The sequence below is a fragment of the Hibiscus syriacus genome, unplaced genomic scaffold, assembly GCF_006381635.1.
Source record: "Hibiscus syriacus cultivar Baekdansim isolate YM2019G1 unplaced genomic scaffold, ASM638163v2 tig00111678_pilon, whole genome shotgun sequence".
NCBI lineage: Eukaryota > Viridiplantae > Streptophyta > Magnoliopsida > Malvales > Malvaceae > Hibiscus > Hibiscus syriacus.
In genome coordinates this window covers 74,517-102,297 of record NW_024063153.1, presented here as the reverse complement: position 1 = coordinate 102,297, position 27,781 = coordinate 74,517, and the positions used below count along the sequence as shown (strand labels likewise).

General features: G+C 36.3%; 1 protein-coding gene, 1 long non-coding RNA gene and 2 pseudogenes across 4 annotated transcripts; 1 reads left to right on the top strand and 3 right to left on the bottom strand.

The window, feature by feature from the left end:
• Positions 1–6,784: 6,784 nt before the first annotated feature.
• LOC120167470 lies at positions 6,785–8,836 on the bottom strand. Of its 2 annotated transcripts, none has more exons than XM_039176478.1 (3): positions 8,064–8,836; positions 7,638–7,974; positions 6,785–7,546 (listed from the first exon to the last, which is right to left on the bottom strand). In XM_039176478.1, the coding sequence occupies exons 1-3, from the start codon at positions 8,809–8,811 to the stop codon at positions 6,937–6,939; spliced, it is 1,695 nt and encodes a 564-aa protein (XP_039032409.1). In that variant the 5' UTR covers positions 8,812–8,836; the 3' UTR covers positions 6,785–6,936. The 2 variants fall into 2 exon arrangements, with proteins under 2 accessions (XP_039032409.1, XP_039032410.1); XM_039176479.1 differs by having other exon boundaries at positions 7,638–7,966; positions 8,059–8,796.
• A 10,949-nt stretch (positions 8,837–19,785) lies between these two features.
• On the top strand, positions 19,786–20,765 carry LOC120167475. Of its 2 annotated transcripts, none has more exons than XR_005520049.1 (4): positions 19,786–20,055; positions 20,137–20,228; positions 20,320–20,348; positions 20,454–20,765. It is a non-coding gene; the product is annotated as an uncharacterized LOC120167475 (long non-coding RNA). The 2 variants fall into 2 exon arrangements; XR_005520048.1 differs by having other exon boundaries at positions 20,315–20,348.
• Positions 20,766–25,262: 4,497 nt separating this feature from the next.
• LOC120167435 lies at positions 25,263–26,854 on the bottom strand (annotated as a pseudogene).
• Positions 26,855–26,916: 62 nt separating this feature from the next.
• LOC120167434 lies at positions 26,917–27,695 on the bottom strand (annotated as a pseudogene).
• Between the last annotated feature and the right edge of the window lie 86 nt (positions 27,696–27,781).

The window sequence follows — 27,781 nt, the reverse complement described above, 5'->3', positions numbered from 1 at the left end:
GTATTTCAGCGGTGTGGCTCTCCTTATGCGCCACAAGCTATGGTAATAGTCATTTTGATTTTGTTACGTTCCCATATTGCATTTATGTCTATTTGATGGTGAGCACTTCACTCTAGCATGACACCAGTTCATGGAAAAGGGGCTAGTTGCTTTTGAAATCTTGTTTAACACCATAAATGATTTATTCCGGAGTCAATTATACCCTTGTCATGTATGACCAGACAAAATTTGTCTTATTTGTTATCCATTTGTGAGATATTTGTTATTGTATTGCTGGAAGATTCAACCTCGTACGATGGCTGTACTCCCTGCTCGTGTTCCACTGCCTCTGGAGCTTACACAAGATGGACCTATCTATGTTAACGCAAAACAATATCAGGCTATTCTGAGGTGAAGACAGAATTGTGCAAAACTTGAGGCTCACAACAAACTCATCAAAGCTCGAAAGGTATGTTGCCTCAAGTTTTTCCTTCTTGTTGCATGGGAATTGCAAGTGATGATAATGTCATTATTTGTCTAACAAAGATATTACCTGAGAAGTTCTTTTTATAAATGTTTGCAACCGTATCTGCATGAATCTCGACATCTTCATGCTTTAAAACGAGCTAGAGGAAGCGGTGGGCGATTTCTCAACACAAAGAAACTCCAAGAATCAAACAATATTTCTACAAGCAACAGTCTGGACATGTACATCTCCCAATCCGAAATTCATCAGCAGGAAAACTACAAAGATGCTGCTTCAACTACCTCTTATCCCAATGTCACAACTGCCTCCAACAATGATGAAATGTTCCAGCATCTAGATTTCAGGTTCTCCGCCTATCCTTTTCATGTTGGTGGACCCATGCCCGATCATGATGTCGATTGTTGGGAAATAAAACAAGTAATGAGTAATTTCCCTATAACCAGATTAGTGAGAATGCGAAATAAAAGCGAAAAAATAATACCCGAAATTGATAACGGAGTTTAGCAAATTATGCCTACGTCTCCGGATTTGCTGCAGATCTTTTACTAAAGAGATAAAATTTACAGGTGTTTACAAAACAATCACTACTCACAAACTCTCTAGTATTGGGAGAAAGAAATGATTTTGGATAATTTTGAAGCTAAATGAGCTAGGGTATTTATAGTTGAAGCTTAAGGACTAATCTTATAAATATCCTAAAGTTCAATGACTTAATTTGGTCATTATCCCTTTGTCAATTCAACAACATTGGCTACCCACTTTGAATTCAAAAATTGCCGTCTAATTTTAGCCGGCCATCTAGAATGCCAAGCAACAATTTGTCAACTTTTCCTGCCATCTAGAATGCCATGCAACAATTGTCAGCAATCTCCCACTTGAAGATTGATTTTAATCTGTTTTCACACCTCGATCAATGCAGCAACATTTCTGGTCTTGTTATTTTAGCATGCCAACTGAAGTTGAACACAACTTCAGTTTGTCCGTAGTCACCGTCTTTGTCAACATGTCTGTCGGATTTTGAGCTCCACTAATCTTTTCAAGTTTCAAAATCCCATCTTCCAGAAGAGACCGGATAAAATGATATCTCAATTGTATGTGCTTCGTCCTAGAATGAAAAGACAAATTCTTTGCTAGATGGATAACACTTTGACTGTCGTAGTACAAGACAGTGTTTTCTTGTTTCTTGCCTAACTCTTCCAATAAACTTTGGAGCCAGACCATCTCCTTGCTGGCTTCCGTAACAACGACATATTCTGCTTCAGTTGTGGAGAGAGCAACTATCTTCTGTAGTTGAGAAACCCAACTCACTGCAGTTCCTCCCTAGATTATAGACATACCCTGTAGTGCTTCTTCTGATGTCAATATTTTCGGCTAAGTCAACATCTACATAGCCCGTCAGTATCGTATCTCCACCTTTGAAACAAAGTGTTTTGTTTATGATACCCCATAAATATCTGAGGATCCATTTGATTGCTTCTCAGTGTACTTTGCCCGGATTATTCATGTACCTACTAACAACTCCCATTGCTTGAGCAATATCTGGTCTGGTACAAACCATGGCATACAGCAGACTTCTAATTGCTGAGGCATACGACACCTTCACCATGTGTGCATGTTCTTCCTCCGTCTTTGGTGACTGTTCTTTGGAGAGTCTAAAATGAACACCTAAAGATGTACTCACTAGTTTAGCATCTTGCATGTTGAACCTGGAGAGTACTTTGTTGATGTACTCAGCCTGTGATAATATCAAAGTCCCTGACTTTGTGTCTCTCTTAATCCTCATCCCAAGAATCTGCTTTGCAGTGCCCAGATCTTTCATTGCAAACTGCTTCGACAATTTTTGCTTCAAGTTTATAATCCCTTGCATGTCTGAGCCTGCAACGAGCATGTCATCAACGTATAACAATAAAATAAAGAAGTTTTTGTCGAACTTCTTGATGTAGCAACAATGATCTGCTTGGCATCTGGTAAAACCACTACTACTCATGAAACTATCGAACTTCTTGTACCACTGTCTAGGAGCTTGTTTTAAACCATACAAGCTATTCTTCAACCTGCATACCAGGTTTTTCTTGTCTGCCTCTATGAAGTCTTCTAGTTGCCTCATATAGATTTCTTCCTCCAAATCACCATGAAGGAAAGCTGTCTTTACATCTAACTGCTCAAGATGTATATTTTCTGCAGCTACAATTTTCAACACTAGTCTAATTGTATACAGTTTCACAACTGGAGAGAAAATTTCATTGTAGTCAATACCTTCTTTTTGTTGAAAACCTTTGACAACCAATCTTGCTTTGTAGTGTTTGCTCCCATTGTGCTCTTCTTTGATCCTGTAAATCCAATTGTTATGGAGCACTTTCTTGCCTGGTGGTAATTCAGCTAATTCTCACGCCTGATTTGACATAAGCGAGTCCATTTCATCTTTCATGGAAGACTCCCACTTGACTGAATCCTTCACCTGCATTGCTTCATCATAGCACTTTGGTTCACCATTGTCAGTCAGTAACAAGTAGTGTAAAGAAGGCGAATAATGTTGGACTGGTTTAGGAATTCTGGAGGAGCGTTTCAGTTCTGGTGTACCTGGTTCTTCTTGAACTGCTTCAGGACTGATCTGAACATCATTTCCAGAAATCTCCTCGAACTCAGCAAATTCCTTTATTTCAGCTTCGGTATTGGAGCTACTTGATTCTATGGTTGACCTGTCTTTGTACATCTCATTCTCATTGAAAATGAAATCTCTACTTCTGATGATTTTTCGATTTTCATAATCCCAAAACCGGTAACTGAACTCATCACCACCATAACCAACAAAGACACATTTGTTGGACTTGGCATCAAATTACTTCTTTCAGCAGAATTTATGTGTATATAAGAAATACAACCAAACACTCTTAAGTGTGAAAGGTTTATTTCTTTTTTGCTCCAAACTTCCTCTGGTATTCTGCCATCCAAAGAAACTGAGGGCCTACGGTTGATCAGGAGATGGGTCCCTATACATCAGTATGAACCAACTCTAACTTTTCAGCCTTGAGTGTCTTACCAATCTTTGCAAAACTGACTTTCTTTTGTTTGTCAAAGATACAATTCTCACATAGTCCGACATCTATATTCTTTAGATCCGGCAGCTTCCCTTTTGACAAAAGTGTCTTCATCCCTTTCTCGCTCATATGGCGAAGCCTTTGGTGCCATAGGTTTGATTTTCCATCAGCACCTGCTACTGCAATGATATTCTCTAAGTTTGAGGTTACATAGAGAGTACCAATCTTCTTACCACGAGCAATGACGAGTGCTCTTTTGGTAATCTTCCATTCACAACATGAAAAAGGTTGTACTATATCCTTCTCTATCAAGCTGTCCTATAGAAATCAAATTTCTTTTTAGGCCTGAAATATGTCTCACTCCTGTCAGCTTCCAGTGGTCTGGTTTGGCAGCTTTAATCGGATGTCTTCTTTTCCAACTATCTTCAAGGTTTCATCATCAGCTAGATGAACCTTCCCAAAATCACCACCGACATAGTTCTCCATGATTTCTTTGCATGAGGTGGAGTGGAAAGATGCCCTTGAATCCAAGATCCATGATTCAATCGGACTATTGACACTTAGAATCATGGCATCACCTGTCTCCTCTGTCATGTTGGCAGATTCTTGTGCGCCGGTATCTTTCTTCAGTGCTCAACAATATCTTTTAAAGTGACCCTTCTTGCCGCAATTATAACAGGTAAAATATTCCTTTCCCGTTCTGGATTTCCCCCTTCTGGATTTCGATCTGCTACGATTTGGATTTCTTTCTGAATTTATCCCTCTATACTCCGTGTGCAAGGCTGAGGAGCTTGATGCTTCACCCGATTCTCTCAGTCAAATTTCTTCACTCAATACCAGATCTCGAACATCGTCGAATTTTAATTTGTTGTTTCCCGACGAGCTGCTGACTGCTGTAACAGTAGCATTCCAACTGTCTGGTAGAGATGATAAGAGAATTAAAGCTTGAACTTCATCATCGAATTCAATTTCCACGGAACTCAACTGGGTTGTGATTTTGTTGAGTTCATTTAGGTGTTGAGCCACTGATGCCCATTCCGCCATCCGTAAATTGAATAATCGCCTCATCAAGTGAACTTTGTTTGAGGCCGATGGCTTTTCGTACATACTGGAGAGAGCTGCCATAAGACCCGCCGTGGTATTTTCCTTTGTTATGTTGAAAGCAACATTGCGGGATAACATCAGTCGGATAACTCCGAGGGCTTATCTGTCGAGAAGAGCCCAGTATTCATTCTTCATGCCCTCTGGTTGCTTTCCTGACAGAGGTTGATATAGATTTTTCTGGTACAGAAAATCTTCAATCTGCATCTTCCAAAAGTCAAAGTCCGCACCATCGAACTTTTCAATTTTCACCTTCCCTTCGTTTGCAGTCATCGCTCCCACTCGAATCTGGTTTCGTTTGGATTGTTTCTGACAATTCTTGCGAACCACCGTGTATTAGAACACCTCCGTCGACAAATTCGTATCGCCGACAAAATTTTTACTATTTACGAAATTCACTATTCACATGAATAGTAATGAATAGTAACCTACAAAAAATTGAAAAAATTCACAACCAAAAGCTTTGATACCAGTTGTTGGGAAATAAAACAAGTAACGAGTAACTTTCCTATAACCAGATTAGTGAGAATGCGAAATAAAAGCGGAAAAATAATACACGAAATTGATAACGGAGTTCAGCCAATTATGTCTACATCTCCGGACTGCTGCAGATCTTTTATTAAAGAGAAAATTTACAGGTGTTTACAAAACACTCACTACTCACAAGAAAACTCTCTAGTATTGGGAGAAAGAAATGATTTTGGATAATTTTAAAGCTAAATGAGCTAGGGTATTTATAGTTGACGCTTAAGGACTAATCTTGTAAATATCTTAAAGTTCAATGACTCAATTTGGTAATTATCTCTTTTGCCAATTTCAACAATATTGGTTGCCCACTTTGAATTCAAAAACTGCCGTCTAATTTCAGTCGGCCATCTAGAATGCCATGCAACAATTTGTCAACTTTTCCTGCCATCTAGAATGCCATGCAACAATTGTCAACATCGATATGCAAGATGGTGGAAACGTCCATCATCGTCTCTGAAGATAGACGAATTAACAAGCACTCATTCGAGTAGTCTCGCGTATAAAAAGCGTCTGCTTTGTTCCCATGGGAAGTCATCCTTGGCTCTATTTACTTTGCTGTTCTAGTTTACTTTCTCCTGTCAGCGTAGACTGTTTCAAAACCATGGACATGGAGTGGTTATCTCTTGCCGAGAACTCTTAAACATGCTATGTTTTTTACCGTTTATGTTTCCGTTCCGAAGAAACTTGGTGAATTGGTTGTTGATGGTGTTATTTAAAACACAGGATAAAAATGCATGGCTTGACAATTAGATCATGTCTTTTCAATTACAAGATATGCCATTTCTGCATGCATACATGCATGCTGGAAATGAAATAGCTGAAAGAGACTATGCATGATGTTTTATTTCCTCATATTTGGATTGTTGTTTTCAATTTACAATCTATGCATGAGAAGTCTCTTGCATCATTATGAACTTTGTGCCTTGGTGCTAATCTTCATTGGTCGTTCTTTACCATATATGAAGAAATAAAAAATACAGGGTGAAGTACACATATGGTCCCCGACTATAAGAAGCATGTTTTGTCGAGTCATTTGATTATTAAAAGTTGTAAAAAGATCCTCCAACTATAGGGCATTGGTTTGTTGAGTTCTCTGACTATTAAAAGTTATAAAATAGTCACCTGACTATTCATATGCTCCAAACTTGTCATTTTTTGTTAAAAATTAATGTCAGTCTGAGCTGAACATAACATACTAATTGGAATATGATAAAATTTGATTTAAGAATTTTAAACGACTATCATATCTCAGCCAACATGATTATCAATTTTGAATGAAAAAAGGATGAATTTGGAACATATGAATAATTAAGTGATTATTTTGTAACTTTTAATTGTCGAGGGCTCAACAAAATAAAGTTTTATGGTCAGAATATCATTTTGTAACTTTTAATAGTTAGAATTAACAAGACAACATACCTTAGTTGGAAAACTATTAGTGTTCCCTAGTTAGTGAACCATTTATGTACTTTACTCAAAAATATAATGGAAATAGAAGAAAGAAAACTTATTAAATTGTTTTGAAGTATAAAAAATTGATAGAATATATAAATTTTAAGAATTAAAATATTACTATACTAAATCACGTCACTATTCCATTTAATATTTAGCCACTTGAATGTTATAAATAAACAGCCTATCTGGATTGAAGTAAAGCTTCAATGGGTTATTGTTTTATACACAAATGGCTGACTATAAATCAAACCAGAACTTACATATACGTCCCAAACTGTTAAGTTATTACAAACCACAGGTGACTAAAACGTTGTAAAGCCATACCCTTTTACCGAGAATCGACTGCGATCAAGGTCGGTTCTCGAGAGCCGAGGCTGCTGAACTGACATAGCTAAGCAAACATGTATAAACCTTTTGATTCAACCTTTCAACAGTTTCCATCATTCCATTGTTATCTGAGCTCAAACTGTTTCTTACTTTCCCCAACCATTCATTCACATGTTTGAGTTGTGACAGTGTGACAGCAATGTGATTGTCCTGTTCCATCAACCGCCCCGTGCCGGTTTTCACTTTCTTCTCCTCGGAACCATTCCGAAATCCGACATCCAATGCCGCCTCTAAGAATTTCAAAAACCAAGTTCTGGTTTCATGCACCAAGGTTTCCCTCAGTTCTTTTATGTCTTTGGCACCATCTCCTTTGGCCCATTCGAGCTTCTCGGCTCCACTCAACTGTACTGAAGACTTGGTGGACTTTAATGATCTTTTTTCATGGATTAGACCTTTCTTTTTGTTAGGATTGTCTGTGTCTATCATAGATGGAAAATCAGATGATTGAGGGTGTTTATCTTTATGTGTTGTCACACTCGGTTGGTCGATTAGCTGTTGCAGGGCGAAGAACTTGGCGAGTGACAGATGAGGATTCTCCGGTGAGGTGGCGGAGCATAGATCGGAAAACATGCTGAATAAGACATGAATTATTGTTTCATACATCTAGGCATTCAAATATTGATTCTTTTAAGAGAATTTCGGGTCCGAAAAAATGTGCTTACCTAAGACATTTTACAAGATTTGCTGCCATAGATGCTTCCCTTTGAGCCTCTGCTGCAACCAAAGAAGCTAGATTTCTTCTTCTAAGTATTTCCTTTCCTGACTTCAACAGACTTGCAGGCAGAGAGTTCCATGAACCTGTTTCGACTAAAGTACTCTTTTCTTTGTTGTTCTGCGAACAATTCGAGTTCGTTTGTTCGTGTTTACTCGAAGAAAGTTTCAAAGATGCGCTCTTTGGAAGCACCATTGTTTCCTTTGTGTTGGATGCAACAACCTCAGGCTTCGAAACCGGCGCCTCCGACCTACCACGAGACGGACTTGCCGGTCGTGTCTGTAATGCTAAACCTCGAGATTATCACAAGCTGGTACTTGGTACATAGTATATGGATTACTGTCCTTACGTATGTGGAACAAGAATCTTACCTGACCTTTAGGCTCCTGTTGCTTGCTTTTTGCCTTTTTACCTGCACCACCATTCTCATTCTCACTGCTTTTGACATTGCTATTCGAATTCGAATCTGGTAAGCTTGCTTTCAGATTCGATGGCAGAACACCCTGCATGTATCTCGATGCAACACTTGTTTTTTCCTCTTTGATAACGATTTTCTTTCTCGGACTCTCCTCTCTCGCGTCCACCGGCTCCTTCGCCTTTGAACTGATACTATTTGCTTCCTTATCTATTGACACAGGAATCTCCGATGGAACCAACATTTGCATCAGATCCTTGGGATTGCCAATGAAAGGGTTCCTTCCAGGTACTGGCCTGACACCAACAAGGATAGGAACCGGGGTCCCAGATTCGACTCGCTCGACATAAAAGTACTGACCTAGCTGTAACTTGTTGTTCAAGATTAACTCATTGTCTTCCTGTGACAAGGAAACATACGTCGAATGCGATGAATCAGAGACTTTGATGAAGAAACCTTGGTTAGGCCACAATTCAGACCCTGTTAACGCAGGTACGATGCTGATAACTTGCAGGAGAACCGATCGATATTCGCCTCGAACCTTGACGTTCGAATTCATACTCTGAAGAAGCTTTAACAACACCCCTGGTGTCAACGATGCCATGCTTTTCGAAATCGAATGTAGCAGCAAAATTTTGAGGCTTTCAACAACCAAATGACGGAAGTTGCCATTATTGCACACTCGAATGAACCATCTATAGCTTTGCATGCCAGGCACGTTACCATCAATATCCCTTGGCTTAAAAGCCAAGACACATGTTTACGTATAAGACTTTTCAAAACATTTTGAAGACAATTATGCTGTTATTTCCGAAAGGTGACACTAGTGGGTCAGTTTGCAAAAGGATGATTATTTTACTCCAACTCCACAAGTTTTAACTCGATGTAATTCGGTTGAATCAGTTTTTTATTTTTAAATTTTGGATTTGAATTGGATTAGATAGAGATCTTAATAAAAATAAACTATATATATACTTAGGTCGGATTGGATAAAAATCTTAAACTAGATCAAATTAGATACGAATAAAGAGCTTCAATTTTCAAGTTGAATTCGTGTATCGAAAATCTGACCTGACCTACTCGATTAATGATAGTAGACATTCCATGCATCATTCCTATTTACAAGTAGAAAGAATGGAGTTTTAAATGGAAGGTAAAGGGTAAACCAAATGTCATCTTCTTGGTCTTAAATCATATTGCATCCCATGGTTTTAAATCATATTTTAATGGACAAAAAACTTTATTAAAGTTAGGTGCGCAAATTATGACTTTTTATATCTTTGATTATGACCACTCGTGCTTTTGAATGCAAAAGATTTCACGTCACTACTTGTAATCATAGACCCATCTCTCCTTACATTATTTTAACATATTTGTCTTGGAAAACACTCCAACATTTTCACCCTAATTGAAGAAAATGCATATCACTATAGAGAATTTGGTTGCTTTCAAGGAATTTTTTTTCATAAATAGATTATTAATATCATACTTCAAAATTTATGTTCGTTGTATGAATTAATTAAATTAAGCCCGGATTTTTATTTGTAATTATGTGTCAATAAGAACACTTGTGATTACTTTTTTTTCTAGTTTTGTCATGAAATGAATGAAAATTTTGTTCTTTTTTTCCACCCCATGAAACCATATGGCTTAGTCTTTACATAAGTTAAGAGGGATTAGTTTCCTATTAATTTTAGGTATTTGTAGGTAGGTGGAACTTAGACAAAACTATCTAACCAAATTCTAGATGTAATCCAAGTCATTGTTGTTAAGTCTATGATGCGTTAACCTTTAATGCTATTTAAGGTTAATGACAAGTGTACAAATTACAGATTCTTTCAGATTAAGTTACTGAAATGGGCTCTATCTCAAGCAAAGGCATTGGCTTCTCTTTCGGCTAGGACCAACCTAGCGTAGACGTCGTCGGCACGGGAGGCTAAAAGTTTTTCATGTCTGCCGTGTTCGACGATAGCGCCATCTTTTACGACGGCTATGGTATTGACTTCCCGGATCGTGGAAAGCTTGTGTGCTACTATTGCAACATCCCAAACTATGGGTTAGTGACTAAATTATAAAATTTTAGAATTTGGTTATTAAAGTAGGATAATTGAATAGTTCAATGACTTATTTGGAAGGATTGTTAGTAATTATGAAATGAATTAAAGGATAAAATGGTCATTTGATAAGAAAGATTTTTATTTCCTTATAAGATAAGGAAACCCACGTGGAAGTGAAGAAGAAAAATGAACTTCCAGAGTTATCTTCTTCTTCCTTCTTCTCCCTGCGTGAAAGCTCAAGGCAAATGCGAGTTTTCTGGTTAATTGATTATTTGTTGATTTTAAGAGTGAGTCTTGATCCTTAGGTGATATTTAAGATTAAGTAAATCTTAAGTTGTCTTGTAATCAAAAGATGAAGAAGTTATGAAAGATTAAAGAGAATGGGTTTCAAAGTGAATTTCTTAAAAAGAGTTAATAATGGAACTTTGAGATGGAATTTGACTTGTCATAGGTGTGAATAAGAAGTTATAAGTGTTAGAAGTAAGTTTGGATTACATGAAAAATTTAGTAAGATTCTTAGTTTTAAGAATATTAATGAGATATGGGAGATAATAAGGTGTGAGAATGATAGAAGTTAGTTAAAATGGTTGTAGTTGAGTTTGGTGGTATGAGGAAAATTAGTGAAGAGTTGATGAATTTTCGGGTGAAAAAACCTATTTTGGGCAGAGTGTATCGATACCCTATGTATGTGTATCGATACTCTCTTTAACGAAAAATCACAGAATGCAATAAGGGTACCGATACCTTAAGGAGTGTATCGATACCCCCTTGAAATAAAAACATCAAATTTAATTTGGGTACCGATACCCTAGTTATGTATCGATACCCTTCTAAAGGGAAGTATCGATACTGTACTTAGGGGTACCGATACCCCTTAAGGGGAAAATGTAAATTATGTTTATTAATTAGTTTAAGTTATTGGAATCGAGTTAAAATGTTTAGGCTTCTGATAATTGTCTTGAAAATTATATTTATGTAGATACAAAGACTAAACGAGTTCCGGAACAATTGACAAGTAGGATTGATCGAGGAAAAGACAAGGAAATATAAGTGAGTGCATATGCATATCATGGTTATAATAGCCTATTAAACTCTAGACTTGTGATAAGTCTAGTTCAATATCATTGGTACATGATTACTGTAACACCCCAACCAGTACCCGACCCGGATACGAGTCCGAGATGTCACATTGACTTTTAAAATAGTATTCTTATAAAATATCAAAACATTTGAACTCATATTAAGAAAATACAATAATATACTATTAAATTATGCTTCATTATAAAAATTTAAGGCAAAAATATATTTATGAACAATACTATATGATATGAACACTACTGTGAACAGTAATAAACATTACCATGAATAGTAATAAACATTACCATGAACAGTGCTACAGTGCATCGATATCTTTGCTTGAACTTTCACGTGGAGAAGAGAAGAAAATGAAGAAGACAATTGTCTGGAACTTATCTCTTCAATCATGCTCCACATGGGTATTATAATACCCATTAATTATTATTTAATTATTTTCATTGTTAAATGACTCATTTGCCCTTTGACTCCTTTAATATTTACTAACAATTTTATGGAAATATCTCCACATAAATCATTGAATTATTCAACTATTATACTTTTATCCCCAATTTCTAAAATTTTACAATTTAATCACTAACCTGTAGTTTGGGATGTTACAATTATATTCCATATTATGATACATGACATGAATTCACATTATATGTATTATGTGAAAATGATCTAAGTGATTATGTATGAAATGTTTACATGAGCCATGTGATAAGGTAAGAATTTATATGTCTACGAGATATAAACTATGTGAATTGTGAAAGCCCATGTTATGTAGATGAGAACTATATGTATAGTTGGCATGCCAAGAGTAGAGGGTCTACACGGTCCTTCGGGACAATTCTACGTGGTCCTTCGGGACATATATGTATTCTTTGGAACATGTATAAGGTCTTTTGAGACACCTACTTGATCCTTGATATATGTATATGATTCTTAAGGAATTTTTATGTGGTCCTTATGTACAATTTTATATGGAACTACATTACAATTTTAAGCGGCACTTCGGTGTAATTCTACGTGGCACTTCGGTGCATTTATACGAGTTGTGGTGACAACATAGTGCACAACCTCACAGTACTCACATACCTCAGGTTCTCAGTATTGTTTCATGGGTTATTGAACTTATTATATGAATTCATGATGGTTAATTTGATCAGATTATGGGTAAGATACATGGTTATGCAATTTGCATGGATTAAATATGTGATTCCATTATATTTCATATCATTATGACATTATCATTATGCCTCACTAAGTCTATGACTTAGTGTGTAAGCGTTTTACACGTAGGTACCGAAAAGCAGAAGAATCCAATATAAGCTCAGCAGAACAACATATCTTCACCTGAAGATCAGATCAGAAGTAAATTACATAGTATGTCTTGTTATGTGATAAATAGGTTGGCATGTAGACAAAGTCGTTAAATTAAGTATGTATGCTTTGATCGACTTTTGTAATGTTTTAAACGTATATATGTAAATTGTTATTTTATGGTGATGGAAGTTTAATTTTTTTATGAGTTTTATATATGTTTAGCCGAAATTACTGTAGCAGGGTATCAATACCCTTGTAGCATTCTAGAAATTTTAGTATCGGTATTGTTCATTACTGTTCACACAGTATCGATATTATTCCTACAATATTGGTACTATTCATACAGTACAATACTATTCATAAAAATATTTTTACCTTAAATTTGTTATAATGAAACATAATTCAACAGTATATTATCGTATTTTCTTAATATAAGTCCAAATGTTCTATTATTTTGTAAGAATATTGTTTTAAAAGGTCAATGTGACATCTCGGACTTGTATCCGGGTCGGGTACGGGTTGGGGGTGTGACAACTATGATTGTGGTGGCACTCTGCGAAACTCTTCTTAGAGCATTCTGGATGTGTTTCTCTGATTCCAAGTCTAGGGCACTCACTGATTGCTTCGTTTAGAAACAACACCCTCGGTTTCTTCAATATAACCCTTGTTGTTGCTATCCTTTGTTTCTAACCGCCAGATAGCTGGACCCCACTCTCCCCAACCTGTTTAGTAAGAAAAAAGGAAATTATTTGTTGGATAATTTATACATGCACCATAGTCCATAATGATAATACATGTTTCTTTGGACTAATGTTTCTACTCGAACCTAGAAGAACAAAGTCTCGAAGATTCAAAGCATATCTATTCGACAAGCATAATGTAAATGAATCATTAAATGATTCTAATGTTTCTCCATTTAATGTTTTAGATTCGAGGTTGAATCATTTTAAAGAAAGGGAGGATGATACATGCATCACAAGGCTCATATCAAAGGAATAAGTAATAACTATTCCAAATGATCCACTCTTCCAAGCCTTGGAAAAGAAGACCAGAACAACAACATACTTGCGACGACTTTTTAAATAGATCCTGATCTTATTTGGTCAACATGTCTTCTATAGATACAACCATATGTCTCTTATATTTCGAACGGTTCTTGAATTACATCAATCTGTTGTCGGGAAGTTAATATATGGCCATTTTAGTGAAGACAATGCATGTAGAAAATCTTATACATGGATTAATACAAGATTTTGTAAATATTACGAATTTTCAATAATTTTATTTGATTATTTGTAATATAATTTAACATAGGATGATGCATTAACTTTTAGGATTAGATTTCTTTGATTAATAATACAACAAGAGTTTATTTTTGCAAGTAATGATTACCTTTTGCCTTCGAAGCTTCTTCTCCTGGAGTTCTTTTAAGTTCTTGTGAGGGATATTAATCTTCATACTCCAATTTGCCTTTTCATCGCGACTATGAGGGTTGGTTAGAGCCATATTATCAAGTTTGCCTTTTCATTGCGACTAGGAGGGTTCAAATAGACACTTAGAGCCATATTATCGAGTTTTCCCTTTCATTGCGACTATGAGGGTTCGAATAGACACTTATCCATCTATTTTCCATAAATTGATCCTCACCATCATCATCTTTACCGTTCACCTTCATAAAGGAGCCACCTTCTACTATTCATCCCAATTTCTTGTCCATCGAGTCTAAAGCTTTCTAGGTTTGATTCTTCAACAATAGCAACGTTCATTAATCTTCCACTGCTTCCCTATCAATAATCGAATATATGGTGTGACTCGAACTTAATATTAATTACGTGTCTAGAAGTAGTTAACTTGTATTCCAAGTTAGACAGTACCTGAGTTTCATAGCCTTGGGGGAGATTACTAATGAATTTATGGATGTAAGCTTCCTTTGTAACCTCTTCGATCTTACCCCACGAGGCATTCGAGTTCCCGTATGCGATGTTTTCCCTTATACTTCCTGCAAACAAAGTTGGCTCTTGATCCACCTTGGCTATTTGTTTTCTCAACCATTTCAAGTTGAGCTCTTTCAAATCTATGGCTTTCATAATTACTTTCCCTTCATTTGGATCATAAAACCTTTGCACCAACCATATCACGGTTGATTTCCTCGACCCGCTTCCGTCTATCAATGCCAATATGCTACCATACTTGACATTTAAACAAAATTCCCTCAACACGATCACTTGAGGCCTAGATGGATAAGAAAATCTCACCATTTTCAATTTGATATCCAATGGCTTATATTGTTCGTGTATTCTACCTTCATCTAGGAAGTTACCGATCAATGGCTTTCGGTCGATGATATCAAACACAAAACGTATCCTTGTGTCTGCCCTGGTGGTTTCTGGTGCAAGGCCTGCTAGTTGTCCGACTGAAAACGAACTTAACACGAGAATGTGAAAGATTTTACATACATCACCGAAACTGGTATGGCCATGTTTTATAAGGTGGACACCATACCATAGTGTAAAAGTGTATGCACAATACATGGCACCTTGAGAGAAACCAAATGTGAGACCTATAAGTTTTGACCTTTTGACTGATTATTTCCTAGGCTCGGATAAAACTCTATCAAATGATTTAACTATCTCTTATTGTGAATAAAATGTTGCCACCGTCCTTATATTTGAAATCGCACCGGAAGCGATGTAACATCCTCAATACCGGGTTAGTGACCAAATTGAAATGTTTCGGAATTTGGTGATTAAAGTAGAATAATTGAATAGTTAAATGATTTATATGGAAATATTTCCTAGAAGTTGTTAGTAATTAATAAAGGAATAAAAGGGCAAAATGGTCATTTGACAAGGAAAATTTTTATATTCCTTTTATAAGATAAGAGAACCACGTGGGAAATAAGAGAATTCTCCAGAGTTTTCTTTCTTCTTCTTCCTCCTCCCGTATCTCCAAGCTCAAAGGTGAGTTTCTTTGCTTGTTGATTAATTGTTGATTTTAAGGTTGGGTTATGATCATTAAATGATAATTAAGCTTAAGGAAAGCTTAATTTGTTATAAAACAACAAGATGAAAGATATAGAAGAGATTAAAGAAAATGAGTTTTTAGATGAATTTCTGGAAAATAGTTAATAAGTGAAATTTGAGAAGGAATTTGACTTGTCTTCACTAAGAATAAGAGATTTATGAAGTTAGAAGGGATTAATAACAAAGTTGAAAGTTTAGTACGATTCTTAAAATTAAGAATCATGAAGAGATATGAAAGATAGAGATGATTTATATGAATATAAGTTGGTTTAAGTAATGGTAGTTGAATTTAATGTCATGATAGGGGCTTAAAATAGAAGAATTGAATGAAGAGTTGATGATTTTCGGGCGTAAAATATGAATTCTGGGCAAAGTGTATCGATGCACATTCAATGTGTACCGATGCACATTCAATGTGTACCGATGCACTCTTTAAAGAAGAAACATCGAATGCCATCAGTGTATCGATGCACAAGTAGTGCATCAATGCACCCCCTTAAAATAAAAACATCAAATGGGATTTATGTACCGATGCATAGATAGTGCATCGATTAACCCATCAAGGGATGCATCGATACACGGTGTAGTGCATCGATGTATACATTTATTAAGAGATGAAAATAACTTTTCTTTTAGCCTAAGAAATGATAGTTTAGAATATATTAATTATTATACTGATAAGTATCAATATATTACTATGTAGATACAGAGCCTAAACAAGTTCCGGAACTTGGCAAGTAAGATCGATCAAGGAAAAGATAACAGATCGGTATTGACTAATGAGGCCAGGTGAGTGCGTATTATTAGAATATATGAATTGTATATGGAAATTGGACTTGCGACAAGTCTGTTTGCAATGTGTTGAATATATAATTGTATGATTAGAAGTATGATTATGTTTGATATTACGTGAATATGCTTAGTTCGTATTACATGTTATGTGGTATGAATTTATATGATATGTGTTATATGGCAATGATAACGAATTATGTAAAATACCAATTACTTATGTGATAACAAGAGGAAGTGATTATATAAACATGTAAGATAAATTATATGGGAAAGATTTATAGGCTTAAATGAATTTATAATAAATAAGATATATAGTAAAAATCTATGAAGCCATAGAGAGATATTATAGGAGCTTTTGATGATAATTTATTAGAAGACTTGTATATGTGATAAGCTATGTGAATCTGAACTAGGTAAATATATGAAATTAGTAAATAAATGATGGGAGATAAGTAATTATGTAAAACATGGAGTTATATATATATATATATATATAGACTATATGAAAATGTGTACATGAATACATGCATAAGTGCTATATGTTTATAGGTTATAATATGTTACATAATTTATGTGAATATAAAAGTATAAACCATAAGTTATATTATATGAGATAAGTTATTATATTTACATAGTGTACGTTATAAAATGTGATCTATGCGATTACCAGAGAAAGGATAATAGTTATATGAGTATATGAGTAAGTTTATAGGTTAATGATAGGACATATAAGATTATATAAATGTATGATAATATGGAAAGTGAACTAAGTTTAATGATGTTGAACCTTATGAGTATAAGTTATGTGATTATGAGTAACATGGTTACATGATCATAAGATATGTTACATGACATGAGATATATGAAAGAGAAAGTATATGTCATATGAAATATTATATAACTATGTGATTATATGAAAAAGAATACAATTATTACGTGATAAGCTCTGTGATATGTGAATCATATGAAAATATTCTACGCGTAAGTGAACCATGTGTTTATATGTATATGTGATATGTGATTTATATGACAATGAGCTATGTGAAAGAACTATATGACTAGGTAAATATGTGAATGTGTGATAACATAAATATTAATGCCCATGTTATGTGTCCTGAGAGCTAGAGGTATGGTTGGCATGCTAAGAGTCGAGGGTCTACGCGGTCCTTCTGGACATATATGTATTCCTTGGAACATGTGTGATGTCTTTTGAGACACATACTTGATCCTTCACATATGTATATTATTCTTAAGGAATTTTCTACGTGGTCCTTAGGGACATTTTATATGGCACTTCGATGCAATTCTACACGGCACTTCGGTGCAATTCTACGTGGCATTTCGGTGCAATTCTACGTGGCACTTCGGTGCATTTATACGAGCCGTGGTGACAGCATTAGTGCACAACCTCTAGAGACTCACATATCAATAGTTCTCACATATGTACATGGGTTAATCAAAAGATAATAACAAATATATGTTGTGATATGATAAATTTTATAGCAAGGACATGATGAGGTATATGTATAGTATATGATTAAGAAGGTTAAGTATATGTGTTATGTGATTAAATGATAAGTGACTAATGATGATTTATATGCATGCATGTATTTCTTAATTTGATATGATTTATTGCTTGGTTAATTGAATAATATGTTGAGTAAAAGAATAGATATAAGAGGATATGTTCATGTATGTGTAAATAGTTAGAGTTCTTTCATAATTTAATGCCTCACTAAGTCGTCGACTTAGCGTGTGAATGTTTCACACGTAGGTTTCGAGAAGAGGAAAAATGGATCGAAGATGAGCTCATCAGGTCATCATCTCCTTCCTGAAGTTCAGATCAGAAAAATCTTGAATTATATGCATTTTATGAAATGTAGTTGGCATGTAAGATAAAAGATTGGTGTCGGATACGCTCTGATAAGTTTTGTAAATCAATATGTTTTACACAATAGCAATTATTTGGTTATTGAAAATGTCAAACTGAATTTTTATTTAATTATTTTATTTTTTGTCAAAGTAAATGATTTAAAAAGTCAATGTGACACCTCGGACTCGTATCCGGGTCGGATATGGGTTGGGGGTGTTACAAGCGATGTTGCTGGCTTTGTTATATGCTTTGTTATCTAACCTCGGTCTGATGCTTATAATCAAATTCAGGTAGCTTGCACCGAGAGTGAAAGGAGTGACCGTGGCAGCCACGAGAGCTAACCTTCATTCGAGGTAAAACGAAACATCAAGCCCCACAATAGTTGCACTCTCACCCATCAACACGATAGAGTACTGATCCCTGCTGACCGATCGAAAGTTGAGACAGTCAATCGAGAGCCTTGAAACGAGGATCCACGTGGAATTGTCCTCGAAATCGAACTATCCCAGTTCTTGGTTTAGTATCGAACAAAATAAGAGGTATCTCACCCTTAGTGTCAGCTTTGTTCCAGTCCAACCACAGAAACCTTGTTTTCCAGTCTAAGTAATTATAGAAATAAAGCCTAGGCCAATAAAAGCTAAGGCAAGCTTGTTAAATTCTCTCTTAAACTCTTGTGAAGTGTCACCAAAGTAAGCTTGAAGAGCTATGCCTAAAAGAAAGGGAGAAATGGAGAGAATAACACTTGCATTGATACCGAAAAGAAAACCGAGTAAAAATATGATGAGCTCCGGTCGTTGTAGAGACCATATTTTTTAAATTCGTTATTATCTAGGCTTTTACTTTTTTTGTATTTCCTCATCAACTTAATTAACTACTTGGATGAAGTTTAAGTACTTTGACCGTGAAATATCGTACTTATATGGCAATCTCAATGCTTCATAGGCTGATTTCTCATATGATGATCTTGGTTCAGGGTTTGAAATATCTTCAGAAGCAAGCTTGATAAGTTTATAATACTCTCATTCTCTTTTCATTAGCTGGTGATGGCTACCAGCCTCAACAACCGATCCGTTATCGAGAACAACAATGATGTTAGTATTTCTTACATTTGTTAGCCTGTGAGCAATGACCACTTTTGTTCTCCCCTTCGAAATCTTGTCGATTGCCTATTGGACAGCCGTCTCGCCTTCGGCATCCAGGGCACTGTTATGGATCGAAGGTATTGTTTAAGAAAGAGAAGAGAGTCGAGAGAAAAAAGAGGTTTTAAAAGAAGAAACCAACAACATATTTTTCATTCATAATTTTCTCATGGCAGTGCATGGTCTTATTTGATTACATGATACCAAATCTAAATGTGCCATCTAGATGTCCTTTTCTCGAACTAACTCAACGTCTTAATGAAGTCTAGATGGACTCTTCAATCGGGCTTAATCATTCTCATAAGTGTTGGGCTTTTCCTCCAAATTCCCCACATGCTCCTTGACTTTAGAATAGTTCCCCAAATCTTCTACAATCCCCAATTTCTCGATTGTATTTATCAATTCCTCGGTAATCCCTAACCTTTCATTTTTCTTTTCCCCTTTTCTGAAATTCCCAATCCAACATCAGTAATCCCTAACCATTTTCCCCTTTTACCAAATCAAACCTGACCTCCTTATCTCCAATTATGACAATACCATCCCCTTAAACGAATCCTTGTCCCCAAGGATCGAAGTGTGGGAAATGAGACTTCAAAACATTGAAGTCCTCACAAGAATCGTGTAAAGCATCAAGATTCGTCCATCACACCAGAAGTTGTGTTACAGGTTTGTCATTTCGTTTAATGATTTATTTTCCCAAAATCAATAATGGTAAAACCCTAATCTATCATGTCTCTTCCACTACAGGGGGTTTGAAGACGGTAAAATGGTGTTGTCGATTTTCTTCTTCAATATACTATCATGAAAGACAGGGTGAAGTCGTAAATTTGGAAGTAATTGTAAGTGATACGCTACGTTTTAATCTTCTCCAACACTTTATAGGGACAATAGTATTTAGCAGTTAACTTTATGTTTTTTCTTAAAGCCCAGGACGAGTGCATGTAGGGTTGCAACTTGAGGTAAACCTCCTCTCACACTTCAATTTTTTTTATTTTGTGTTTATCAACTTGTTGTTTCATATGATTTTGTGCTTGTTGAAGTTGATCCTTGATAATATGTCGTAGTTCCTCGTGATTTTGAAGCATACCATTCACCGTCTGTACATGCGAGTCAGTTTGTCAAGCCATAGTGGGGGGTTTGTAGCCACAAAATGCCTGAAAATGGGTGAGCTGCAAGGTTGTGTTGTACCACTACTCGGCGTGTGGCAACCATTGAGCCCATTGGTTTGGCTTTAAGAAACAAAACCCCCTTACGAACTGTTCTAGGCATTGATTTACTTTTTTTGTCTGCCCGTCAGTTTTAGGATGATATGATGTGTTGTAGAGTGAAGTTGTACCCAAATGTTTCATTAATTCCCTCCAAATATTACTGGTAAAGGTGTTGTCTCGATCTGAAACTGTGATTTTAGGGTGACCATGTAGTTTGTAGATATTGTCAAGGCATAAGCGAGCAACATCCACTGATGTCTAAGTATGAGATAGTGCCAAAAAATGAGTGTACTCCATAAATTTATCGACAACCACCAATATATAATTTTTCCTCATAGATGTAGGAAGATCTTTAACAAAATCCATAATGATTATCTCCTAAGCTTGATTAGGAATTGGCAAAGGTTGTAATAGTCCTGGTTTTTTCACGTGTTCAACTTTTGTTTGTTGACAAATGTCGCATCGTTGCACATAAACATTAACCATGGACTTTAATCGAGGCCTAAAAGAAACTTTTAAGCCATTTATACGTAGCTTGCGTACCTTAATGGCCGCCTTGTGGAGAATCATGAAGTGCTTGGAGAAGTTGCAATCAAAGACTCTCATTTTCACCAATATAAACCCGATGATTATATTGAATGATGCCTTTAGAAAACTTCCATTTATCGTGTGCATTGAGACTCACCTTAAGGATTGGAATCCATTCCTTAGCAATAGGATCATCTTTATAACTAGTTTCCACTTCAGTGACCCAAGTAGGTGTAATTGTGGTTATCCCCAACAAGTGTCCTTCTTTTAAATCATCAAGCACCCTTGAAAGTGCATTTGTTGCTACATTTGACTTCCCTTTTCTATACTGGATGATATAATCCAGTCCTAGTAGCTTAGTAAAGCCTCACTTTTGAACTATAGTTGTCAATTTTTGCTCATATAAAATATTTTAAAGGTTTATGATTCGTCTTGATAACAAAGGGTCATCCTTCCAAATAATGACGCCATTTTGAAACGGCTAAAGTATAGCGAGGTATTCCCTTTCATAAATTGAAAGGTCCTTGTGTCGTGGACTCAATGCCTTGCTTAAATAAGAAATAAGGTGACCATCTTGAGATAAAACAGCCCATGTTCCCTTCGAACTCACATCAGTCTCCAAGTAAAAACACTTAAAGAAATCTGGTAAGGCCAAAACTAGGGCCTAACACATAGCATGTTTTAACAGCTCAAAAGCTCTCAAGCCTTTCTTAGTCCATTTGAAATTATCATTCTTTAACATCATTGTAAGGTGCCTGTTAATTGCTCCATAATATTTAATGAATTATCGATAGTATCTGGTTAATTTGATAAATCCCCGCAGAGATTTAATGTTTTGTGGCAATAGCCAATTCTTCATTGTCTGTACCTTGGAAGGATTCATAGACACCCCTTTCTCAAAAGTTATATGGCCCATATACTACAATGACTTCTGGTCAAAAAAAATACTTAGGCCTCTTAGAAAATAAGTGATTATCCTTCAAAGTCTGCAGTACTAGATGCAAATGATTTTTATGTTCTTCCAAAGTGTGGTTGTACATTAAGATATCATCAAAGAAAACTAACACAAACTTCTTGAGGTAAGTACCAAATGAGGTATTCATAAGGGATTGAAATGTAGCTAAGACATTGGTCAAACCGAAAGGCATTACCTTAAATTCGAAGTGACCATGATGCGTTCGAAATGCCATCTTATAAATGTCCTCAGGTTTAATATGAATCTGCCAATAACCCGAAAGCAAATCAATCTTCGAAAAATAAACAGCCACATTGAGCTCATCCAATAAATCTTCTACCACAGGAATTGAAAATTTATTCTTGATGATCATATCATTAAGTTTTCGATAATCTACACAAAAATGTCACGAGTCATCATTTTTCTTGATAAGTAAGCATGGAGAAGCAAACATGCTTTTGTTCAACTGAATAATGGAATAAGAGAGCATTTCTGTAATTTGTTTTTCGACCTCGACTTTTTAATGATGAGAAAATATGTATGGATGAAGATTGACTTGGATTGAATATGGTTTAATTATAATAGCATGGTCATGAGATCGGGCATGTGAAAATCCTTTAGGTTCTTAAAAAATATCGATAAATTCTTCTAACAGTGGATACAACTGAATTTGAGTGATTGTCTCTTTCATTGTCATATTAATCATAAAAATATGGCCCACCTAATCTAAATCCATCACTGTTAATATTTTCAAATCAACTTCTGAACTTTTCTTTAACACGTCATAATGGTCTTGTCCTTAAATCACAATTTGTTCTTCACCTTTGGCAAAAGTCAAGGTCAAATCATTAAAATCCATAAGTATATGGTTGTAAAGTTTCATCCAATCAACACCCAAGATCATACCGCTTCCACCCTATTGCAAGACTCTAAAATCATGAGTAAATTTATGTCCTTGTATCAACCAAGTTACTTAATTACATTTAGCATAGTTGAACAATTTATCCCCATTAGAAACAGTGATAGTCAAGGGGTAAGTTGTGACTAATTCTGCTCCTGCAGTAGCCCATCTTAGGGAAAGAAAGCTATGGGTACTTCCACTATCAATCAAAATACTTAGTGGTTTACCCTGAATCGTGCCTTGAATTCGTAATATATTATGCCTAATACAACTTGTAATAACGTTGACCAAGATCTCTAATGATTCTTCTTCAGATTTAGTAATATGTTCGGTAGCTTTCTCTTGTATTTTAGGTTGTTCTACAACTTCCTCCAACATGTTCAATTGTCAAACTGTACACTGATGACCTTGAGTGTATTTTTCCCGCATTTGAAACATAATCCATTTTGTCGCCTATACTCCATCAAATTTGGTTTCGTTTGAGTTGCAGGCGAATTTTTCTAGGTATTTATATGCAAAACAAACCAGACATAAGTTTTTGAGGATGGGTTGGTTGGGTTTCAGAAATTGGGCCTCTGACTTTTTGTGTCATACTCCACAGAGAGTTCATAAAGTTTAGCTTGTCGATAAGCCTCTGCTAGATTTTTAGGACCCAATGCTTTCACTCTATGCTTCAATTCCTCTTTCAATCCACTGACAAAGATAGACACAAAAAATTCTTCACCTAAGGTTGGATTTTGTAGCAACACATAAGACTTTAATTCATCAAATTTATCTTAGTAATCATCCACGGTCTCTTTCTAAGTTAGCTTGTTGAATTCTTTAATAATATCGGTAAAAGCCTTATCATTAAACCTATGAAAGAGGTCTGCTTCGAACTCATGCCAAAAAAAAACATGAAATTTTTGCAAGATATAACCATCGAATCTTGTCTCAACCATTCCAACTAAATACATGGAAGCCACTTCCATCTTTTGTTCCTCGGGTACCCCCATCAAATGAAAATTTTTGTTGCACTTTTAAATTCATCGCCTAGGATTTGTACCATCAAATAGTGTTAGTTCGACTAGGTCTAGGTAGTATCAAACCAAAATTGCTAGAGGATCCTCCTATCCCTTTTCTTTCATCCCCACATTCCGCTAGATGCAATTTATTACTACTATAATCCTTTCTTTGATTATCAAGTTTTAAAACATGAGAGCTAGCATGAACTTCATCAAGTTTCGATTTCAAGATACCAAGCTCATCTATTTTATATGAAAAGCGAGATTTATCATTAATAACAGTCACCATAACAGGTTTTTTTCTTGTAGATTTTGTATCAGTGGTATTTTATATATATTCATTCTCCAAAACAGTTTGCTCTTGCTCCTCATTCCTGCTAGTCAGAATCTTCAAAATCTCTTCAACATAGACCTGAGTAGTGTTGATTCGATTCTCCAATGTGATAATTCTTTCATTATGTTTAGTGTCATATGATGCTTGCTTTACTAGTGTTATGAGATCTTTAATATGCTTTTGGAGGTAGACAGATTTGTAGATTCATTCATTGTTTGGTTTTTCTTTGGTGGCATATTCTGATATCAATATGCCAAGAAGGATGACTCTCAATACCAAATTGTTATAGATTGAAGGTATTGTTTAAGAAAGAGAAGAGAGTAGAGAAAAAAAGAGGTTTTAAAAGAAGAAATCAAACATATTTTCATTCATAATTTTCTCATGGCAGTACAAGGTCTTATTTGATTATATGATATCAAATCTAAAGGTGCGAGTTGGATGTCCTTTTCTTTAACAAACTTAACGTCTTAATGAAGGCTAAGTGGACTCTTCAATCGGGTTTGGTCATTCTCATTAGTGATGGGCTTTTCCTCCAAAATCTCCACGCGCTCTTTTACTTTAGAATGGTTCCCCAAATCTTCTACAATCCTCAATTTCCCAATTGTATTTCCCAATTCCTCAACAATCCCTAACCCTTCATTTTTATTTTCCCCCTTTGCCAATTCAATCCCCTTTTTTGAAATTTCCAATTCAGACATCTGTAATCCCTAACCCTTTTTCCCCTTTTGCCGAATCAAACCTGATCTGTTCATCTCCGACTGTGGCAGGTACTGGTAGGCTCATCTATGAGAAGGATTCTAGGATCTTTAATCAACGCACGAGCTATAGCGATTCTCTGTTTTTGACCACCTGATGAGATAGACCCTTATAATCCCTAGGCCCTGAAACAAGAGATCAAACAACTTAGTGATTTCATTTTTGCAATAAGCACTAGAAGTTGCACTCAAATGGAAGAGAGGTCTATACCTTCCCCTACATTGACACCAAAGAAGCAAGCAATGACATCACCTCCGGAGATCTCGTTTTGAGCAACCAAGATCAAACCATACCAAAAAGCCAATGCCCATGTTGAATATGTAACCAAATAAATAACACCAATTCCCGCACCCTTGGCGAACCCAATATTCGCCCCGAGAGGCACCGAATTTGATAATAATACACCATATCTTGCAGCCAAATTTTCCTCAGCAACAAAAGAAAATACAGTTCTGATTGAATTGCTTGCTCTGCAATGGTATCAGCTTTCCTGTAAGAAACCTGTAGTTCCAAAATATGAACCGAAACACGATAAGACCAATGAGTTGACACTTGACACTGTAAACATTTCTAGTAACTTGTGTGATATTCTTTACCTCTTCCTTTTCCGTGAGACTCCGTAAATCGCCTTGTAAACTATACCGTAAGACATCATGACGGGGGTAACAGAAAAAACTACCAGCGCCACTTTCCATGCTGCTATAAACCCGACTGCATAGCCGCATATGAAGGTGAATACATGGTGAATGAAATGTGCCATCTGCATAACATAGTTCCAAGTTTTGAGCAATCATATCAGGTTCAGTGCTAGTTGGCAGTGTAAGAAGCGAAATGTCCGAACTTTTCGGGTTACTTCTCTCCCATAACTTCCTGGATTTGAGCAACATCACTCGAAATACCATGCATAATGTCACCGGTGCCAACTTCGGTGTCGAAAAAGCTGATGTCCTGTCTCAAGACTGCTCTCGAGTACTTTGTTCTAATTCGTTGAGCCTAAAGCTCCCGACCAGCCTCCAGCAGGTAATTTCTGTCATTTGTTGAATAAGGAAGCTTTTCTAAAACTTAGGAAGATACAAAGTTCAAACAATCTATGTTTTCATTACCTAAGTATGCTCCAACCACCACAATTGTTGCTAAGAGAGACATAAATTGACATATCTGAAGAGATTTAAGCAGGAGAAAAGACAACATTAGTGTTTCTAATATCAACCAAAATTTGGGTATAAAAGACATAAGATTTCTTGTTTCAATTCTTACCCTCTGGACATCCTTCATCATCTGTGTTTTGTGACCATTCGATTCCTTTGCAATTTGATTGTCAAACTTACCAAAACGAAAAGAAAACCAAGGCAGTGAACCCCCATTGATTAAGGCTCCCAAACAACTCACAATCACAAGTACTGTATCCCAATTTGTTGAATACTTGAACAAACTCTACAAACCAACTGGCCTTGGTGGTTCTACATACTCTTCCTCCTCATCGTCGTCATCGAAATTCGGTGTCGGATCGAAGTCATCATACTTACTATCGCCACTGAATTGAAGGCTTGCTGATTGCAAGTTATGGTCAAGACCTACCAACATGTGTCTCATTTGATGATGGCCATCAAGATCACTATGAACATTGTGATGTGATAATCCATGATTGTGATCGTGATCATGACCATGATCTGAAATACTATCTTCACTGAAGTCCGTCAAAAGGCTAAGGTCATCGGTATCGTGACAATGATGGCTAGCTGATTTCCGAGCATCGTGACCTCCAAACTCGTGCTGCATTACTAGGTCAAGATCATTATCAACCCTGTGCCTCGTGTGATGGTTCCTGTCATGCTGATAATTTACCTAATGTGATAATCTATGAATACGACGATGCACTCCAAGCGAATCATCATCCTGATCAGTATCCGCATAAGCCTGGGAAACCGAAGGCCAATCGGAACCAATGCCGACACGCCATTAGGATTAGTCCGTAATAGGCCTAATCGTCTCTCAACATCTTCTTGAGTGTCATAATCTATAGAGCTAAGGTCATCCTCATCAATCAAAGGACTACGACTATTTCTTCTGCTGATTTCTCCAGTAGTAGCCAGCCTCTAAATATTGTGATGAGACCTACTATGATCTCGGAAACGGATACACGATGAACTGTCCTCATCTCTAGCAACATAGCTTTGAAGCTCAAGCCTCCCTGAAGGCACAGCTCCATAACGGGAAAGCTCGTAGCTTGGATTCACAAAGCTCTAAGTCCTCCAGAAGTGTGAGAAAGATAATATTCACTAGCCAAGCGATGACCAAATGCTTGACTATTCGATGACGATACACTCGATGCTGCCCAAGGACTAAGGGCAACACCCAAATTACAACTTTCGTGCCAACCGGAAGTCTCGAAGTGCCATGAAACTTCACTTTGCCATGACATATCGTTGTCCATGGAAAAAGGTGTCGCAGGAGGACGATGGTAGAGCCTCCGCGGAGTGATGTGGGGCACTCGAACAAAGTGGTTTGGTTTGGAAGTACTTGACGCATGGTGTGAAGCCGGCGTGTGGTAGTTTATGGAAGAGGAGATGTCTATTTCGAAAGAAGAATCGGCCATAAAAGAGATTAAGATATTGTTCATGTTTAAGACTAAATCATCATTCTTTTAGGATTTATTTTGTTCTTAATATTATCCACTTCAAGGCTTGAACTCGGATTATCTCACTG

Coding starts and splice junctions, on each gene's coding strand:
- LOC120167470 (XM_039176478.1), bottom strand. CDS start 8,811: ATGCAAAGCTATAGATGGTTCATTCGAGTGTGCAATAATGGCAACTTC. Junction 7,975..8,063: donor CAAGCAACAGGAGCCTAAAG/GTCAGGTAAGAT, acceptor CTCGAGGTTTAG/CATTACAGACACGACCGGCA. Junction 7,547..7,637: donor AATCTTGTAAAATGTCTTAG/GTAAGCACATTT, acceptor TGTCTTATTCAG/CATGTTTTCCGATCTATGCT.